This window comes from Rhamphochromis sp. 'chilingali' (assembly GCF_963969265.1).
Source record: "Rhamphochromis sp. 'chilingali' genome assembly, chromosome: 7".
NCBI classification, from domain to species: Eukaryota; Metazoa; Chordata; class Actinopteri; order Cichliformes; family Cichlidae; genus Rhamphochromis; species Rhamphochromis sp. 'chilingali'.
Window position 1 is genome coordinate 26,996,497 of NC_137934.1, and position 22,599 is coordinate 27,019,095.

The window sequence follows — 22,599 nt, forward strand, 5'->3', positions numbered from 1 at the left end:
TATTTTAACAATAATAATTCCATGTAAATGTGCCAGAGAGTGGACATGTGTTAGGGCAAAGTTCAGTTTTATATAAGCTTTATATAACATCACACCATACTGGTAAGAACTAATGAAATATCTGTTTTTGACCCACTATCATAAGCATAAATAACAAAAACTAAGAATAAATGTCTCATATCCTCCTGGCCAGCTACCTGCTTACCATGCTCCAACTGAGAGTGGAGTCTAGAGTGTAATTTTGTGAGCTCCCCTCCCCTTTCTCCCAAAATTAAAGTACAGAGCCAGAGCACTCCCTGGTGGTGCCAAAACTGAACTTCAAATACTACAATTTGGCCAAGTTTTGTCTTTTTTCCTGACTATCTACTTTGCCTGGTTTTGGAGCTGTGTTTTCTGATGATCCACTTGTTGCTTGCAGATGATTACAAATTAACCAACACAGCAAAAGGAAGAGCCCATTTAATTTTAGCAAGAGTCACTTTGTTTGAAAAGATAAGAAACATAATTTCAGTTTCAATTGAGTGCACAAGCTAAAACAAATGTTTGATGTTGCTATTTTAGTACACAAGAAGGCTTCACTTGTAATCTTATTTGTCTGCTAACCGAATAGCTTTTAGACAGTTACATATACAGTACAGTGAAAAAGCATTTGTGGCATATTTTAGCACATTTTGCACACACTTGCATGACATCAAACACATTTTTATGTTAGATGAAGGTAGCCTCGATAAATAAAAAATATTTTTAAAATGATGATTTCATTTATCAAAAGAATAGGACTTTGCAAACCTCCATGGCCCCTGTGTAGTATGGGATGGTTTTTATTTTGTACTCTTCTACTCTACTTAAGCAGTCAAAGCACTTCATACAACATCCCTCATTCACACAAGCACTTTTTTCTATGCTTTTTCTATCTAACATTCACACTCTGATGAACAAATAGGGCAGCTACTTGGGGTTCAGCAAGGATATGTTGGCATACAGACTACAGCAGCCAGTGATCAAATCACCAACCTTCCAACTAGTAGATGATCTGCTCCACTGAGCTATAGTTAGCAGACAATTGCCCCTAAACCTAATAAAAGCCTTTATGTTCTTTTTTTGGTCGGCATAGGTTTTTGCCACAGAAGTCAAAGATGGATCACATTTTTGCTCAGTCTCTTCCTCTCTTTTTATCTCCCGGATTAGATGTGTTTCTACTCTGGAGAAATTTTGGTACTCCTGCCAATGCTTACCCATAATAAATTGCATTTTATATTTACTTAAGTTATATTTCTGTAACAATAACATTTGTTTGATGACCTGAAAGTGTGACAAATATGTAAAAACCAAAGAAATCTGGAAGGGGCAAAATGCTTTTTCATGTCATTGTACGTTTACCAGTTTGAATGCATTCAGGACAATTCTGAATAGAGCAACCATGTTTGTGCAGTTATTGCTACGAGGTGTGGAACAAGAAGAGAAAAGGGACCTGTGTGAAGTCAGTGTTAAGTGAAACAAAAGAGGTGCCTGTAAGTCAATAATTCAATAATTATCTGACCTGAAAGAACTGGTAATAGTGATAGAGTTTAAAAAACAGTTTTCGCCCATGCTGTTACAATATAGAGAAATCTAATCAATAAGAATAATTACTGGAACACCAGCTATTTATGTATACAGAATGGTAGATATACAATATATTATCAAGCAGTAAAAAGCACACTATTTTAACATTCTTTTATGCGATTCAAGCAAAGGTACCATCTGGAAGAAACCCATGCAAGGACATGTACTCCATTTAAAAAGGCCCCTGCTGTGATTGGAACCAGGAGCCTTCTTCCTGTGAGACAGGAGTGCTAACTACTGAACCACTGTGCCACAGTTTGTATATGCCCAGGATATTTTCTGGTTTGCACTTTGTTAGATCCCAGATACCCCTGGTCTGGACTGGCTCTCCATCCTTCGGGTCAGAGTCCCTTATTTAATTTGATTTAATTCTCCTGTTTGGCTGCCATGTTCCTGTGTGGACTTCGCATCTTCTCCTTGTATCTGCATGGATTTCCTCCCACGTTTAATAACTGCATGATAAATTAATTAATGACTTAATAATGTCAGAGTGTATCCAGGGTGTACCCTGTCTTCTTTCTATGACAGCTAGATTAGACTCCAGCCTAAGGACACAACATCAATACTTTAAAAGATACAACCCATGAGACAAGCTTTTGTACCCCTAAAGGCACAATAAAGTACTTAAAAGATAAAATAGGTATCTTTTTACCAACCATTGGGTCTGTGATAGAAGCGCTTGGAGGATCCCCAGTTATCGATAATTCAATTATTTCATTTCCCTCAGTTTAGTATTCCTACAACAGAATATTTAATGTGTGAACATCTTCCATGAAATTTTCCTTAAAATCAAAGATGTTGTTGTTGCTGTGAATCTAAATGCTAAATATCTACACTGTAAGTAGTTGGTGCAGATTAAAGCCATGTATTTACTGTTTACTCACACCACATGCGTGCAAGTGAGCTTTTCTGCATGACCAGAGCCTGTGAATATTACACTCACAGTGTTTGGATCACTGATCATGGACGTGTATTAGGCTACTCTGTGCTCATTGAACACAGGCAAGAAACGTCTGGTCATTTTTTTCTATTAGGAACTCTTAAGAAATACCCACAATCATCAGCAATGTTAAAATGGTACTAAATGCTATCAAGTGTAAAGGGCAGATTTTCCTTCTACAAAATAAATAAATGAATAGCTCCTTTGTGTTTGATGTTATAAAAGACAATACTCTAGAGCAGGTCATCAGCTAATTCGGTTGGTCAAGTATCCTTGAGCAAGATACTGAAACCCAAGTTGCTCTCTGATGTGTTCACCGATATGTGAATATAAGATAGAAACCACTGCAGTGTCGAAAAAGGTGCTAGTGTAAATGGCTGAATGAGGCACTTTTGACTTATTACAGTTTTGATTTATCAAAGATCCTGTTTGACTTTTGCTTAATTAAAAAAGAACACAAAGGTGAGATTTGTATGCTTGAACTTTTACGTTTATTAACTTTAAATTTTAAATTTCCTCAGGTTTACAGTGTGCTGATAAGTTTCCATGACAGACAGGGAGTACAGCAGTAGTTACCATGCCGACACCAAGAGTCAAAAAATAAGTCATAGGTAGTGTCAGGATTTTATAAATACAAATACTGGTATTTATATTCTTAGTGTTCCGAACTTGCATGTTCATGTGTTTTGTTTTGTGCAGGTGATGCATCTTTTTATGTTAATTCAGCTGTGCCAAGGCCCTGCTCCGATTGGGGCGTGGATACACCGCCCCGACGTGACTGGTTCCAGCTGGAGGACCCGCCCATTAAAAGGAGGCTGGAGTGTTATGGCGGGAGAGGTCCTCGTGTTTCTCCTCATGACCCAGCAGTGTAACTGTGGCAGCCACTGGCTGCAGTGTGGCTTGAAAGTTGTGGAAGTGGAGTGGGTAGGGGTGAGCAGCCGTTTCTTTTGATCACCCGTTTTCTCCTGTTTTGAATTAGTTAAGGAGGTCAGACTCTGTCTTTATTTTTGACTTTGTTTTGGTAAGGTCAGGGGTGCGGGATTTGTGTAGATTTGTTGTTATTTATTACTTTGGCCTTGGCTCACCCTGAAGTGTTGACACTCCCGTTTTTGTTGTTCCTCTTTTTCACTTTATAAATAAATGGCATTATAAAGAACGGATTTGTTTCCTGTGGCTGCTTGGGTCTTGGGGGGGGGGGAGCGAGTGCCTCACTCATGTTATTGCCTGGTCCTAGACGGGTCGTAACATTATTGATACTGATACTTAGTGATACTTTTATCAAGAGCACTGTCCCTTTTTAACATAATGGAAAATGTTTTAAGGGCTACCTTTGACACACTGGTTACAATAACATTTTTCATGTCAACCTCATACTAATCAGCTGTTTGGTGACATGTTTCTGGTTCCAGCTGGTGATCACCACACATCACATCACCAAATATGATCAGCAGTTGTCAACTTGACACTGACATACTGGTAGTCAAGCCCATTCCCAGAGACAATAGTTAATTTTGGCCAAAGATGGGAGTAAGTTAGAGGATGCAAAGAGGCAATATGAGAATCTTTGCAGGTTCTGAGTGTTAGGGGTTTTCAGTTTTACATCATTATTGAACTTTGATTTTGATATTATTTATCATTTCTAGTTTTTTGGTTTCTTAGAGTTCTCTGTCTTATAGTTTATGTCTCTGTGTTCCATAGTTGCTCTGTCTCCCCTGTCAGCTGTGTCCCCTTGTCAAGTCCACGTCTCTGTGTTATGTTTCCTGTTTTACTTTAAAGGTTCGTGTCTCATGTTAATGTGTTTGGTTTTGCTTCCCATGTCTTAGCCCTGATTTGTCCCAGCTGTGTTTCCCCCCCGTCTCCCATTCCCTGATTGCTCCCTCTGTGTATTTAAGCCCTGTGTTTTCTTTGATCTGTGTTGTGGTCTCCCTCATCCTATGCTGTCTGCCCTGCCTGCCTGCTCAAAGTGTCTGCACCTTGGGTCCACAGTTTCTGCCTGTACACAGCTCATGACACTGAGATGTAAAGAGAATGATCACTTTCATTGTGATATGATTTAAAATATTTCTATCATTTAGATATGAATGGTCAAGCAATATTTTCCTTAAATACTCAGACAAATCAGTCACATTCAGAGTCTGAGACTCAGCTCATTACCGCCTTATCTTGGACGTTTGATTGAACTGGCACCTCATAAAAAACCTTTCAGTAAATATTTACTGAATACATTATTATACATTATTTTTGCTCCAACATTTAACTTATTTTGAAGGGGTCCGTACCTGATTCTAGAGACTGGCGGAGCTCTACAGGTCCACTGGATGCTGGTGGGGCTTGGTACAGAGAATCATTAAGATCTGGACAGCACACACAAGCGGACGAAGAGGAACGAAGTCAGTCGAGAAATGACTGTGTCAGACAGAAAATATGATGTTCCTCTGGGCTAAGAAACAGTGATATACATTATATTATACAAATGATCAAGTCTGCTATTCAGGCTCCAGGCTAAATGTGGTGAATTGTGTTATATTTTTCATGCAGCCCTGTTGAATTATAAAATTCTTCACCTGCTGCCCTCAGAAGACAGAACCATACCACACATATTTATTATTTCTCATGTGGGAGAAGGTGGATTTATTTTTAAATAAGTGACGGAATGAAAAGATGGAGATTAATCTCACATCTCTAACCACAGAGCAGGAGTCAGGACATGGTTAGACTCATGAAAAGTAAAACCAGCCTGGCTCTCATTTGAAAATAAGGCTCGGAGCATATTTAAAGCTCACTAATCATCATGTTGGATTTGTAGCCCAGAAGCAGAAATGTACACATGCAGAAATGTACTCAGTGGTCACATGCTGAGTTATGAATTTGTGTAGCAGTGAGTCTTAGTTAGGTGTACATTTTGCAAAATGTGAACTCCTCTGTAAAAATTAGACTTATTAGACTTATTGTACTTTCTTCTTTATTTAATATATATAATTAAGAAAGAGCAATTACCATAATAATTATATATATATATATATATATATATATTAGGGGTGCAACGATATTCGTATCGATATTGAACCGTTCGATACAGTGCTTTCGGTTCGGTACGCATATGTATCGAACAATACAACATTTGTAATTTATTTTATCAACTTTCCTTCCGACGATGCTGTCTGTGTTGAGCGCTCAGTGAATCTGCGTTCGACTACTCCGCCTAGGCTGCACTGTCGAGCGCAGATCCACTGAGCGCTCAACACAGACAGCATAGTCAGGAGGAAGAGCGCAGGGCAAGCTAGCGAGACAGAAGTTAAGCTCTCCTTGCAAGATGGACCTCCCCCACCCTCATTCAGATCTGGCGTTTGGAATTATTTTGGTTTTCATGTGACGTATGACCCTGAAGGTAAGCGAGTCATGGACTAAAGTAAAACAGTATGTTGGATGTGCCATGCAATGCTCAATTACATGGGTGGGAACTAGTGTGTTAGCGCAGTTAGCTCGTTAACGTGTTGGCCGTCTAGCCCCACACACGGGGCGATCGGCGGTAGCTCGTTAACGGAGATTTGCCGTGTTGTGGCGTTAAGGTCATTTCAACGAGATTAACCTGAAAGCACTAGCGGGAACACAACGAATATGACTGCACATTTACGCCGACATCATCCTAGTGCAAAGACAAAAACAACAAGCATGCTACTAACTTTAGCCGAGTCATTTAGACAGCTGTTAGCACATGATTCTCCTTATGCTGCTGAGAATATAGCCCAGAAGAAGCGGATAGTATAGCTTTTATTTTGGAAAGAGACATTTCTCTGTAATAAACTCTCTTTTCCAAAGATGAGTGATTCCTCAATCAGATACAGGGCTTGCAATATCGCTAGCCCGACGTCCCGGAGCTAGCGATTTTTTTCAGTCGGGCTACCAAAATCTATCTCTGCCCTGCCCGTCGGGCTATTGTAGGAAGGAAAAATATATGTCAATGCTTTTGCATTCTTTCAGAAATGTAGCTGGGTAATTATGTCATTGGCATTGGTGAGCCACTGTCAATATGTGACATATTGAAATCGCGTTTGAATTTGCGCTTGTTTTTTTGCTTTCACTTTGCAATCGTGCGAACTGTGTATAGAGAGCGACAGCACTGATCTGTGAGTGATGATAATTTGTGCACCAATTCCTCTGACATCGTCTTATTAATCGTTAGCTTACTATGCAAACATGACAAGTGAAATCTCCCGCAGCAAGCTTAAACATGTGAGAGGTTGATTGCGCAGAGAATCGCTGAGCTTATGTGAGTGCGTGTGTAAAAGCAGCAGGATATATATTTTAGTTCTGCTGAGCCAAATAAGACAGGTCAGGGTGAAGAAGTGACAGCCAAAGAAAAGCTTACCACAAAACGGAAAAGTTATGACAAATCAGACTATAAGGCAAAAAGAAAGTGCAGCTTTATGGTTTCATGGACAAAATAATTTCTGTGGCTGCAATATGACGAGCTATATAACCAGGGCTGCACATAAGTGGTCCGCAGGTGCGCATTCGCTGTCAAAATAAAAAACACGCAACTCAAAACTGTACTTTTGAGTTAAAATATATATTTATAATTTTAATAAATGACAAATTAAAAAGGCATGAACATTTTTTTTGTATCGAAAAAATATCGAACCGTGACACCAAAGTATCGAACCGAACCGTGAATTTTGTGTATCGTTGCACCCCTAATATATATATATATATATATATATATATATATATATATATATATATATATATATATATATATATATATATATATATATATATATATAAAAATATCAAAATAATGATGGCATTGTGTGTAGTTACCTGGTAATAAATATACTTAGTACACAGTGATGTTGCTTTTTCTCTCACCATGTTTCTCGACGGTCTCGATGAGTCTCCAAACAATCACAGGTGCTGCTTCAGAGAGAAGTTCTGCCTCCACACCTGAGACAGAGAAATAAAAGCCTTTATCATTGTTCTTGCCTGGAAACAATCAGACATCAACATAAGGATAATTTTAGTTCTAATTTTTCATTTGCATAGTGATTATAATTTGGAAAATAATTTACTACTGCCAAAAAACTGAAAAAAGAGAAAAACATTGTTATAAGACTACAACCAACATTTCTGAAGACTTGCTGAGCCCGACAACAAGAGGCATGGTTTTTCTTTTCAATTTCTGCAATCCACCCATCTAGACTGATGGATCCAAGTGCGTATGTGTGCTTTCATGTGTGTGCCCTCCAGGGAATGTGTACACACACACATACACAGAGAAACAAACACAGACAGCAGCATAAAGGCCTTGTAAATGTCAGTGATGAGTTCATACTTGGGTCAAAACTTCACATGCCACCGTGTGACACATACACACACACAGAAAAATAGCTGCTTCTTAAGGCACATAAATACATACATGTTAAGTTGTAGTCTTTTAGTGCTAGCATACAAAACACTAAAGAAAACTAAACACGTACACGACACATGAACATATCAATGTGTAGCTACAGCATAAATAGCTACAGCAGAGCGTATGCATGCACTGTACAGACAACCTCTGAGCATTTTTAAAAGGTTGGTTTATCATGCTGCACATATGCATGAAAAAGATGACTAACATTACTGAAGAAAGAGCAAGAAAACATGGTATCGTCTATAAACAGGGCTTCTTACTGAGATCTTGGTGAAGTAGAATTAAAACACTGAAGACGTGTTGGTACTCTAAAGCAGAGTATGAACAAATTAGCTTTAAGGAGCTGCTCTTATACTATCCATTATTATGCAGCCAATAAATCTTTCAACTAACTGAACATTCTTTTAAAATTATTGGCAACGTTTGGGGCATCCAGGGATGTGCTGGTAGAGCAGTCCACCTACAAATCGGATGATTAATGCATCGATTCTTCTGTGCGTGTGTCAGAGTATTTTTGTGCAAGATACTGAACCTCAAGTGCATCCACTGTGAGTGTTGAAAACACCAGTCCATTTTTTTTTCAAACACTTATTCCCACAGAGATCACCTAACTTGAAAATAAAACTATAGTTAATAATAGCAGCTTGCACAAATTTTTTGGGGAGTATGCTGTAGTATACTGTACATGGGTACAATACATTTTAAAAAAATCTTAATGGCTCCAAGTTCCCTTTGTATTGTTTTTATTCACCAGTTTGGTGAGTTTTTATTGGTCATTCACCAGATCTTTGTTAATGACGTGGTTTCTACAAATATTTCACCTTTACCGCACAAGAAAGGAAGCTATGGTTTCCTCCATGCTGTGTATAGAAAAGATGGAGGGAGCTTCTGGGTGTGAAAAGTGCAGCCAATGTAGACTTTCCTTAAGCCTGCAGTCTTTCTAATGGCTAGTGGGGGGCTCCTCTAATGGTTTACAGAAGTCAACGTGCATGGCCAGAAGTCTATGAACAAACCTATTTCAGCTTCTTTGATCTCAGTAAACAGATCCCTGATGAGTTGTTGGTCTTAGTCACGAGTTTTGAGACTTCCTAAGTACAACATGATGTTAGTTTTTAGGAAGCCACCAACTAATGGGTTTGGAAAGAAACCTTTTATTTATTAAGGGTAATAAAAGTGGAATTAGAACTTATAGCATACAGATATAGTCTGTTATTTCACTACTTGAAATTTAAATATAGGTCACTGAAGCATTCCAAATGACAGGACCATGCGGATTTTATAAAATGATGGTAACTTTGTGTTTTATTTTATTTTCTCTATATCTAATATTTTAATGTGTAGCTAATGAAGTCAGGGTCATCCCATGGCTCGTCTCTACCACAACACTGCTAATATTCTGTTAATGTCTTTTCTCCTTTATTCCATCTTTACTTTGTTTTTTTTGTGTACCCTCTCACTTTCTTTTTCCCAAGCTGCTCCTCAACTTGTCCCTATCCCTCCCTCTATTTCATCCTCTTAATAAACTTTTCCTTCACCTAACAATTCATACCTAGTTGCTCTCTTCTGCCCACATACTCTTTCTCACCATATCGTTTTAGCTTAGCAGTTCCCACCCTCCTTTGTTGTGATGGTCACACTTGTGTCCTATCATAGCACACACACAGCCAAGTATTGGTCACGCTGAATTAAATTACACCTGTAAATGACACTTGTCTTTTAATGATGTCAAACACACTTGCACAAAAAAATCATATTTAAAAACTTAACACACACTTAGTCACCATGTTTACAGGTTTATAGACCTGCTATTTCCTGCACTGATTATGTTTATGTGAGCGGCCAGTTGAGTGTATTATTTCAGATGTGTATGCATGTGTGGCTGTCAGTGTGAGCAATGACAAAGAATGCTGAGGAATTTCCGGAGATATCGGTCGTTAAATGCACAGTGCTTTCATTAATGTCACTGTCGAAATGTATTACAAAGACAATAGCTCAGCCAGAGGACAGGAGAGGAGAGGAGAGGACAATAGAGGAGAGGAGAGAAAAGAAAAGTGATAACAGAGGTAAAAAAAAAAAAAGAGGAGATATGTAAAGAGCATGAGTAAAGAGAAAAATCAGAGCGAGATGGAAAAGAGGAGAAGAAGGGAGAAAGTAGAAGTAAGAAGAAGGTAAGAGGGGTCTCAATAGGAGGATGAGGGGAAAGTGAATAAGAAGAGAGCATTGGAAAAAACTGAATTCAACATGGATAAAAAGAGCAAAAAACAAAAGAGGGCAACCCCAAGAAGAGGAGAATCAGGGATTAAATAACAAACATAAGGACAAAAGCAAAGAGGACAAAAAGAGTGAATATATAATAAAGACAAGAGGACAGATCAGGGTGGATATTACACGGCGGGGATAGTGAGAGATGAGAGGAAAAATCAGAAGAGGACAAACAAGAAAGGAAAAAGTGAAGAACTGAAAAGTAAATGGACAAATGAAAACACAAAAGAGTAGAAAAAAGAAGAAAGGAAGAAGAACAGAAGAAAATGATAAAAGAAGAGGACAAAGAAGAAGAGACTGGTAGATGAAAATAAAGACAAAAGGAGAAGAGAGGAGAACAGTGAAGCTGACTCCATTCCTTCAGCTCTGCAGCAGATCACCCCACCCCCAGCCCCCATTAGACAGAGGGTAGGGTGCTACAAACAAAGACATACACAAACCTACAGACACACAGAGACACAGTTCAAAGTCAGATAAACAGATAGAGATGAACCCCAAGAGAAGATTAACGTGACTGTATGCACCAGTATAGTATGCACATCGTACAATGAGACAGAAAGACAGATGGAAGGGGAGACACACACACACACACACACACACACACACGGTCTGTCCACAAAGATGTTCTCTCATTAAAACATTTTCCACCGTACTATACTGTATAAATCTGATACTATGGTACACACATACAGATGTGGTCATACCCTCAGAGCTACCAACAGCTGTGGTCCCGATCAGCAGTATCTGAAAATGATTTATTGATCGGTGAAGCTGGCATTATGAAGTAGGACCAGAATCACTATTTCGCGTTTACATTCAAATTTAGTATGCCCCCTCCCACCACCACCACCACCACACACACACACACACACACACACACACACACACACACACACACACACACACACACACACACACACACACACACACGCGCACACACACACACACACACACACACACACGTACAGATAGAAAATCTGATCAAGATAAGAGAGTGGAGTTATAGAGCAAGATGCTTATATATCAGAGAAGCTGTTCTGTGCCTGTGGGAGCTTCTGATAACTCATATACCAGGATTGGCTCTCTTGATGTATAATAAATCATGTTTAGGTCAAACACTTGCACGATGAGTATGAAATTCACTCATATTTGATGTTCACATCCCAATATGTTTACGTTTTCATCCTAAGTCCCTGTGCAACATCTCAGATCTTTGTCCCTCTCAGATGGAGGTGCTGTGTTCAGTTCTGCAATAATATACAGTGACACCAGGGGGCAGCTGACTCCAGACCTGACTGGACAGTCCTGTTCCTTTAATCGGAGCTACAGCAGAGGGAAGCCACATTTGGTTTGGAAAGGCTGTTTTGTTTCATCTCAGGAAGACAAGTTTAATGTACAGGGTGGCTGTGGTTACAACGTAGCTTGCCATCACCAGTGTGTGAATGTGTGTGTGAATGGGTGGATGACTGGATATGTAAAGCGCTTTGGGGTCCTTAGGGACTAGTAAAGCGCTATATAAATACAGGCCATTTACCATTCAATGTAAGTCTTCAGGTAAAACTCACATGAGATGAGGCAAACTATAATGTGCAATATGTGATCTACACAGCATGTGTACAGAAATAATGACACAGCATGTGGAAAATCCAGCAGAATGCAGGAGACCATAAAAAAGGGAAACACGCTGTAAAGGATAACAGATAATGCAACAAAGAAATATTTATACACACACAGCAATCCGTTAAATGAACACAGCTGGGAAAATGAGGCACAGGTGAATGCAATCAGGGAAAATGACAAATAGAAAGCAAAACTAAAGACAAGATGCAAGAAAGAAGCACTTATAGAGTGACAAATACCACAGACACATAGCATCTTGACATTAAGGAGTAGTGGGGAAGGCTATGGAATGAATTCAAAATATGAAACTCACAAATTATGACAATAGCCGCTGATAATATTCAATGCATCTCCTCACATGTGCTGAATCTTAAATAGTACACAGGAAAGGGACTTGTCTTTAGCAATATTAACAGCTAAGCAAAGTGAAATATTCATCCTCTGTCTCCTCCTGACCAATCCACCATGGCAGCATGTTAGTCAGAGGAAACCTCCCCCCACCCCGGGGACTCAGCTAAACATGCTATGAGGTTAGCGTATGATGACTTATTATATGAGCATACTCAGAAAAACATTTATGCATATGCATACATTAGCATAAATGCATACAGACACCCTTATCGAGCAAACATAGCCATTGCATTTGCTTAAAAATGTAACTTTCAGAGTAAAGCTGTGTAGGGATAAACCAAACATTGATTTCAATTCATACATGCACAAACAGACACAAAGCTAAATGCTAAATGATGTCTCCCACGCAAACAAAGCTATTTGCAAGCCATTTGTCTTGCATTATGACCACATCCACAGGATGTTTAACATTGTAACATTTACATTAATATGTATCTTAAATGCACATTAAATCTGAATCTGTCTTCTGGTCTGCATATACAATTTTTGCCCGAGGACTTATTCATACTGTAATGTGCTGATGCTGTTTCAGTTTCCAGAACTTTGACTTACAAAATCTAATAAATGGAGGCTATAGATATCATTCTATGCTAAACGTCTGGGGAATCAGTGTCATAAATTCCAGAAAAATACTATAAAGCAGCACTTTAAGCACAAGCTTCTAGACTAGAAGAAGCCACATGGTAAAGAAATGCTAAAAGAATGCAGACAAGCCACTGTGTTTACCAGTTATTAAATCCTTCCTTCGTGATGTATCTACTTCCCCTCAAGGCAGCCGTAGTTTCAATTCATTTGAACAAAATGTATTTGTAGAAACTTAAATATCAAGTCTGTATTTTTTTTGTTGTTGTTGTCATCATTGCCCACATCGAAGTGTTTATAAAAACAAACACAGTTACATTCAGTATTTCCCTCCAGGCAACATTCCCAGTCCATTTTAGTCCTCCTAAGCATAACTTACATCCACATTTGGCTGGAGACATTATCTGTTGTCTGTAAACTATTAACATGAAAGTGTACTATAGTTTCAAATATTGAATTTAATTTCAATAAAAGACATGAAATCATGATGTGATGTTTTGGAAATGGTTGGATGATCGATAAAGACACATTAACAGCTGGCCTGGAATGAATTGGAAAACGCCAGTGAAAATGGTGACGAGCACTGTCGTACTTTATACATATTTTTTTCATCAAGTGCCGACCTTTTCCTACCTAATTTAAATTAAGTTTACTACTACCACAAGTCTTTGTGTCTTGTCTGCTTTTTCTCTTCACATAAAGTTGACATGTTCCAACCCAGTCTCATTTAAGGACATCAAATTTTGAAAATTAGTGGCGTCTCACTGACATCCACAAGGTGTGAGGCATAGTGACACACATTTTAAACTGAACTCATTTACACAGACATTTATAAAATGTGTTAAATATGTGTGTGTGAATGACCAGATGAGAGGAAGCTTCTCTTAAACTGCAAGACTGTAATTGTGCTGTATTTCCCCCGTGGATTTCCCAATCCAGCAGGCACTTGGATAAAATCATTTTAGAGTGCCATGAAAGGCAAGTTGGACATGCAGATAATTAATCAGACAAAACTGTTTTGTCACAATTAAAGCTTCTATGTAGGAAAAGATGGTCTAGGTGTCTGTGTTTAGCACATTGAAACAATATAAATGGACTGGTTCTTACAGTGGGGCAAAAAAGTATTTAGTCAGCCACCGATTGTGCAAGTTCCCCCACTTAAAATGATGACAGAGGTCAGTAATTTGCACCAGAGGTACACTTCAACTGTGAGAGACAGAATGTGAAAAAAAAATCCATGAATTCACATGGTAGGATTTGTAAAGAATTTATTCGTAAATCAGGGTGGAAAATAAGTATTTGGTCACCTCAAACAAGGAAAATCTCTGGCTCTCACAGACCTGTAACGTCTTCTGTAAGAAGCTTTTCTGTCCCCCACTCGTTACCTGTATGAATGGCACCTGTTTGAACTCATCATCTGTATAAAAGACACCTGTCCACAGCCTCAAACAGTCAGACTCCAAACTCCGCCATGGCCAAGACCAAAGAGCTTTCGAAGGACACCAGGAAAAGTATTGTAGACCTGCACCAGACTGGGAAGAGTGAATCTACAATAGGCAAGCAGCTTGGTGTGAAAAAATCAACTGTGGGAGCAATCATCAGAAAATGGAAGACATACAAGACCACTGATAATCTCCCTCGATCTGGGGCTCCACGCAAGATCTCATCCCGTGGGGTCAAAATGATCATGAGAACGGTGAGCAAAGATCCCAGAACCACACGGGGGGACCTGGTGAATGACCTGCAGAGAGCTGGGACCAAAGTAACAAAGGTCACCATCAGTAACACACTACAACGGCAGGGAATCAAATCCCGCAGTGCCAGACGTGTTCCGCTGCTGAAGCCAGTGCATGTCCAGGCCCGTCTGAAGTTTGCCAGAGAGCACATGGATGATACAGCAGAGGATTGGGAGAATGTCATGTGGTCAGATGGAACCAAAGTAGAACTTTTTGGTATAAACTCAACTCGTCGTGTTTGGAGGAAGAAGAATACTGAGTTGCATCCCAAGAACACCATACCTACTGTGAAGCATGGGGGTGGAAACATCATGCTATGGGGCTGTTTTTCTGCCAAGGGGACAGGACGACTGATCCGTGTTAAGGACAGAATGAATGGGGCCATGTATCGTGAGATTTTGAGCCAAAACCTCCTTCCATCAGTGAGAACTTTGAAGATGAAACGAGGCTGGGTCTTCCAACATGACAATGATCCAAAACACACCGCCCGGGCAACAAAGGAGTGGCTCCGTAAGAAGCATTTGAAAGTCCTGGAGTGGCCTAGCCAGTCTCCAGACCTCAACCCCATAGAAAATCTGTGGCGGGAGTTGAAAGTCCGTGTTGCTTGGCAACAGCCCCAAAACATCACTGCTCTCGAGAAGATCTGCATGGAGGAATGGGCCAAAATACCAGCTACTGTGTGTGCAAACCTGGTAAAGACCTATAGTAAACGTTTGACCTCTGTTATTGCCAACAAAGGTTATGTTACAAAGTATTGAGTTGTATTTTTGTTATTGACCAAATACTTATTTTCCACCCTGATTTACGAATAAATTCTTTACAAATCCTACCATGTGGATTCATGGATTTTTTTTTTCACATTCTGTCTCTCACAGTTGAAGTGTACCTCTGGTGCAAATTACTGACCTCTGTCATCATTTTAGGTGGGGGAACTTGCACAATCGGTGGCTGACTAAATACTTTTTTGCCCCACTGTATATAATGCTTTTCTATTCAGACCATTAAAAGTTTGCTTACATATGCAGCAAATGGTAAATAGCAGCATTGTTTATAAATCTTTTTCCTTGTAGACTTTAGATTTTTGCATAATGAAAGTTCAAAATTCTGAGTATCCTTGAGTTAGAGTTGTTTTGGTGTGCATAATGCTGAAAATATCACTAATTAAATCCCTCTGCTATTTAATCTGTTTTTCCATTAATATTTCTTCTGCACAATGCAAAACTATAGAATGCTAATATTCCACTGGTAATTGGTTTGATTAAAAGTGAGCTAAAGATGATATCTTACACTGAACAGAGGACCCACAGAGAATCCCCTTTAATCCATCCTCCTCAATCTTGTCTTTCTCCTTCCTCTCATTTATCATCTTTGAAAAATCCACCACCCCCTGTTTCTCATCATCAGGTTAGTAGCATGTTGCCACCATCACACTGTGCTTGACAGGATTTCAGAAAAAAACATCCATTTTTAATGATAATTGTGTGGACATGCCACAGGTTTGCAGAAATTATCAATAGTCTGTGTTCTGTTGGGATCTTTGAAGTTGCTAATAAGATTTAGTCACACATGTCTACTATGAGGTTTAAGAAAATTGTTTTTGAATCATGGTTTGGGAAAAATCGATACTTTTGCAACAGGAAGTTTTCACACTGAAAAATCTGTCTCTCACTAATGCCTTACCATGGAGCATCAAGCTCCATTACCAAAGGATATATTATAAATAAATGAGTTTTATTATTAGTGGCATTAACAAAACAGCATTCACTGATATCTTCTGAGTAAAAAAAAGGTTTTGATCTTCAAAAACACAAATTACAGTCACAGAACAGAAAATGGTTCAAGCGAACCAAATTCAACACTTGGAACCAAATCCAAACCTTTGCTTAGCTAACAAACACTCATGATACAACTGGCTAAAATCCTTATTGGTCACTCGTTTAGTTGTTTTAAATTCATGAAAATCGAGAGGCTAAGCAAAGATGGCTGAATGGATACTGCAATGCCTGTGAATGTGAATTTTATGTTATATTTTAACTGACCTTTAGTTCAGCTTGATGGTTTTGTTTCCAATCTATTGTGGTTGTACAAAATATTATCTTATTATTATTATTATTATTATTATTATTATTATTATTCAGTAATAAGAAGCACATTTAAAAAAGCAACAGTAAGAAGTTTAACAGATAAGTCCGAATAGTCACCATTACATTTTTATGCAAATCAGAGACAGTTGAATACATAAGACGGAACACTAGTGTGTTGTGAGAAATTATTTCATTTCACTTAACTGGTCTTGAAGAGTAACTTCAAATTGAACATCATGCTTTTAATGCAACGACCAGTAGAGTACTTTCTCTTATGTCAGTGGGTGGTAATGGTTTCCACAATATGACCTGGTTAAAACATTAGAATTAGTGATAAGCGTAACAGGTAGCAGTGACTGTGATGGTCCGAGCGAGTGTCTGGTGGTTTTCCATCTGGAAACTGTGTTGTCCTGTGTCCACCCTTGTGGGTTCCTCACCAATAATCCATAGGCGGCTAATCAACTTAGCCACTAAGACCAGTACAGACCTTCACTTTTCGCCAGTTAGTCAGCTACCTTCTGGTGGTAACTAGGCCTCCATGTTCCTTGTTCCTTGTGATTATTCCTCATGCTTAACCTTGTCTTCTTGTGCCTCTAATTCTTCGTCACTCTCCTAAATATAATAATAACCACTGCAGCCAAGAAGAGTGCCTGACGAGCCCAGTTGTAAGTAAGCTATTAAGACTCGACTGTACACCGTGTTCGTGTTTTCCTCTGAAAACAATAAGTTCCGTTGGAGCAGCCTTTCAACGCCTCTCTTTGTCTCTCGCAAGCAAAGTTGACCCACACAACAAAGTAAAGCTATTTTTCGGCTACGAGCCCGACACGGAACTCGCCGTATTAGTCAGAGGTCCCTTTACTACGGGTTCGGAGCCGCGGACCTTCAGTAACAGTAATAAATCACACAGCAATAGTACATTCACGTTGTTGTAAAAAGCATGATAATATATTAAGTAATCCAAAGTATTCAGAATACGTTACTGTCATTGAGTAACGTAACGGAATACGTTACAGAATACATTTTGGGGCATGTATTCTGTATTGTGTAATGGAATACATTTTAAAAGTAACCTTCCCAACACTGGCCACCATGCTGCCATCTTATGTTTTAGGTTCCTGAAAGTAGCCACCCTTTTTGCTTTTTTGACAGTGCTGCAAACCTTTTGTCTTCTCTCACCTAAAATGGTTTTCACTTCACAGGTGTGTCTTGTAAGGGTTCATTTGTGGAATTTCTTGCCTTCTTTTTTTGAATTCTAAGTAAAGAGAAACAGCAGTCCACCATCACTTTCAAATTGCTAAAACTTTGAATGTGTCGGTAGTGGTATATGAATGGAAGATGAATACCATCAGCTGCATCTGCAATATTTTTCCAGAGACAAAAGTCTTATACATTCACCTTAGTTCCTCTGAGTGATGGTCACTGTCTTCAGATCACTCCTAAATGGCTTTCTTGTTAAGCCAACATATTGCTCCCCTCCTAGGCAGGGCCATTTCAATTAGCTAATGAGACCTGGAGTGCCAGGAGGCACTCTCAGCATATTTCTGATCTTCAAGGTTAGTGGTGGATGGAGGGAGAGGGAGCATGTGCTCTAATCTACAATTAAGGGGTAATTACATTCAGTTGCAACTACAGTGGTAAAATTACCTGGTGAAGTGATCTGCTGGGAGAAGTGACAGCTGGGAAAGATGGAGACTGATGCCCTGTGAACAGCGTTGGGTGTAAAGAGTTACAGTGTAATGTATTATATGCTGTGTGCCAAGCATTTACCGTGTTGGGACTACTGCCCATGGAAAACTCACCCTTTAGGTCCACATACCAATGGTTTCTGTCCCTCATACTGTGGCACCTGAGGTGGAGAGCAGCTTACCCCGTCTTGACTCTGCTATGCTGAAAGGTCACTTAAAGAACTCAGTCACTTTGCAGGTTTTAGGTTTTGTTGGGACATCTGTCAGAATCAAAGTGAGCCCTTGTACCCTGTGGATGTGAGCAGTGTCATTCTGTCATCTAAAGTGGCTTGCAGGTATGCATTGTGGGTAGACTAAAGCAACTTAAATAATAATGCAGTGTTCAGTAAATTTTCCAATTAGGTGTAAAAGGGCACTAGTTGAGCCATCAGCATTTTGAAGCAAGTTTTGAAATGGTTACTTTTTTGTTAATGGTATCGTTCTTGATCATACTATATGCCTGCAAGCATTTATGAATATCTAATATAAGTGATAAATATAACACTGCTTATCTCAGTTCCTCATTTAGCCGTTTGCTGCTTCCCTACTGAGAGGACAATGACGCGTTTCCTTCGTCTACATGCTTTTCTTAATTTCATTTACTGGCCCATTGGCCAGCTAGAAGAAGCCTGAAAAAATAATCCACAGCTCAGCCTGGAGGAGTCCACAAGAACCCTGCTGAAACTCTTAACTGGTTGGAGTTGGAACTTAATGTAAGGTCTTCTTCCTTGGTGATTTGGCACTATATAAATTAAATTAAATTGAAAAATTGAATTGAAGGGAAGGTGTATATAAGGCAAGTCAGCGACAAACTGGTGAAGTTGTAATAGACTCCTGCTTCTCGGGGAAAGGAGCATTTCTTTTATAGAGAGTAGCAGTTTTCATGTATTTATTACATTTTTCACTGAACAATTTCAGTTTTACATATGTTGAATGGTACTTTAACAGAATTTCACAGATGTATAAATGATTTTGTATGTATGTATCTATGACAAACTGAATTTATCACTGAATTTCTTCCACTGACAACAGTATGACCTTTGAGCCAATCTCATGTTCTCACTATAGGAGACTGAGTGGAAATAGCATTTTCCTTCAGGGATCAATAGTCACATTATTACTCTGATATAACATGATGTTTATGTAATCCTCCTGCACTCATGCCATAAAATCTGAACGCAAGTTTTGAAAAGGTAAATCAATAAAGGTTTAACAGGTTACTGTTCTAAAGCACACCTGGGTGACATACTGTATGTGGTGTTTATTGTGTTTTTCATTTTATACACACACAGTCCCTGTGGAAGAATGAGCTAATTAGGTGTCAGATAGGTTTAGGTCTGTGCCGATGTATGTCTGTGGTCACCGTCAACCCCCTCCTACATTATGAGCAGCACAGCTGAGTCATCATATTTAGAATTCAAATACGGCTGAAAGACTTCTGTTATCACTTCTTTTTATTTTCATCTCCTATTTTCAACTCCTATTAACTATTGCGTTACTTTAAATAATGTTTAACCCTCTGGGGTCCAGGTTATAATTGGCCATTTTTAACTACTTTTGATTTTCCCTCCACATTTCACCTTTAAAAACTGTTTATTTGCCTTGTTTGGTATCATCCTTTTCAGCACAACCTCACGTGTCTGGATTTAAAGTTATGTTTTCATTTTGACATACTGTATTGACACAATTGATCTAAAATCAGACAAAAAAAATAAAATCTGAGTAAAAAAAGTTTTATTTTGTACTGTAACAACCACAAACATGTTTAATGAATCATATTTCATAACTTTAAATGCAAATATAAATTGTCAATTTTAAAATCATATGCACAAGTTTTGCAAACAACAAAGTTATTTGCAGCCATTTACCTTTTACCCCTTTTTTAAAATAACCATTGCAAACTATTTACAGAACAATCAGCTGTTCTGCATTCAATAAGATGCCACACAAATTATTCGTGCCACTCCAAATATTTCTGTCCACTATAAAGGAGAACATCACAGCCTGATCCCTGCAGGTCTGACAGCGGCAGGTGTATCACTCCTGTTTCTACCTGGAGACAGCAGTCACCTCATTGTTCTGACACACAACACTGTCCACAACACTACACACTAACTACACAAGACAACACATTAACTACACACTTCAAACATGCTAAACGTCACAAATCTCTCACATCTCAAAACTCGCTCTCTCTCTTTTTCTGCTGTCTTTCTCTCTCTCTCTCCTAAAACGTCCCTCTCTTCTTAAACAACCAAATGTCATGTCTCCATATCATTTTTGATTCCACCAACATAAAAGGGCATTTTTTTAAGCCCTATCAATCACTCTCATAAGCAGAGACTGCTAGGTAGCGCTGTCCTTAGACAGTAAATGTGACGTAAAATGACAAGATGACCATCACTAAAGAGCACAATCATGATGTCCATCGAAACACATGATTTTTGAGAGTATTTTAATCACAATATAAATTCTCGATATAAGCAGACAAAAAAAAAAAAGATATAAGTAGACAAACTGGAAATGTAGTCATGACATAAAGCTCTGTAGTTAATACTGTTTTGCTGAGTGTCTGAGCAATCAGAGATAAAAATGCTAACCACTCCATCAAAGACACTCAGCAGCAAGACGCAATGTAGTATAAGCCAAAGGCAGATGTAGACGCACATGTAGGCCGTTGATGCTGAAATGACTAATTGGCTCAGTGTGCTGATGCTGAGAGCATAATTACTGCCAGTGATTTTCAACAGACAACACAATGGAATTCAAGATTGAATGCAATTATTCCCTGGGTGCTGGAAGCTTCACACTAATTTGACTTTGTCATTTTGATTGTAGGTTTTTCAGTATGTCCAAGCGTAAATCATCCCCACCCTGGCTTGAAAATCAAACCTAGGACAAAGGAACACAAGAAAGAACTGTCGCTCTCGTTCATCTTTCTCGCTGCCTCTTTCTCAGTCTCTCTTCACACCTTTCAGCTGAGTGATTAATGATACATGTAACTCATTTATCATCACTAATGTCACATTCCCTAAGACCTGATTTTAATGCTGACATAATGCAAATGACATTTAAGTGAAAGAGAGGAAGAAAGACACGGAGAAACAGATTACAGCACACCATTGAAATGTCTCTGTCTTACGAGAATGGGTGTTTGAGTATCTGTGTCAATGGGGTGATGTCTGATAATTAAAACCATTAGCACCGATCTTTCTGTCAGACATCTGCTCAACTATGTAGCTTCTGATACACTTCAGAGGTCTTGTACTCAAGTTCTGCTTCAGTTTTGGGAGTGTTTTTTTGTTTTTATCAGTCTATAGTTCTGTATGAGTTTGTATCCATACAGTTTAGCAATGGTCAGTAACCAATGGGTGAGATCCAGGTGGCTTTGTCCCCCTAGTTATCTATCATTGGTTTTGATATTATATAATTTATCATATATTATTGCATATTCCCCATGGTATAAAAATGCAATATCCTGATAATAAATTCAAAAACAAAATATCTACTTAATGCACCAGTGGTCAAGTATTAGTCATCTGCAGTATCAGTCATTATTTAGTGTAAAAAAAATCCTGAACCTGCATCATGTTATGCACCAAAATCACGCTATTTACAAAACTTGCAGTAAATGTAGCATATAATGGAATAAATGCAATTCATTTGAGAATTTCATGTTCATAAGTAATTCAGCCAAGTTTCATTGCCTACCTATATTGACATATATGGTAATGGAGACAAAAAGAGTAACAACAATAGTGTTGCTACCACTGTCACTCACCACTCTCCCTTCCTTTTACTTGATTTCTCTCTCCCATCAGCAGCCACAGTGTCCCACTATCCTTCAGCCTACCCACTTACCTGCCTATGTATAACTGTGTGTTTGTGACTGTGATTCTATGGTTATTAACTTGCTGTCAGCAGGAAGCATGGAAGCATGGGGGTCCATCCATTAACCCTGAGCACCTCTGGGTTCCTGGAAAGCCTCTGTATACACAGGAAGACCACAATCACACCAGCACACAGAGGCACACAACATATGGCTTTCTTATGAACTGATGGAAGGCATCCTTTGCAATTCTGGGGTCAGTGTCCATCGAACACACACACCCCCAATGTTGTCCACCCAATAAACAACAGTAGAAGATGAACATTTCATAAATGAATAGACTTCAATGATGATCAGTGATGGACTTTAAGAGGTTAGTCCTCTCAGCTGTCA

At 38.9% G+C, this 22,599-nt stretch overlaps 1 protein-coding gene across 1 annotated transcript in view; it reads right to left on the reverse strand.

The window, feature by feature from the left end:
• Positions 1-22,599, reverse strand: part of LOC308400048 (phosphatidylinositol 3-kinase regulatory subunit alpha-like) — a 103,612-nt gene that overhangs the window by 25,948 nt on the left and 55,065 nt on the right. Inside the window, exons 2-3 of the mRNA XM_080887524.1 lie at positions 7,415-7,489; positions 4,825-4,899 (exon numbers count right to left, since the gene is read on the reverse strand). Coding sequence (XP_080743650.1) covers positions 4,825-4,899; positions 7,415-7,489 — 150 coding nt within the window. The remainder of the gene's footprint in view (positions 1-4,824; positions 4,900-7,414; positions 7,490-22,599) is intronic.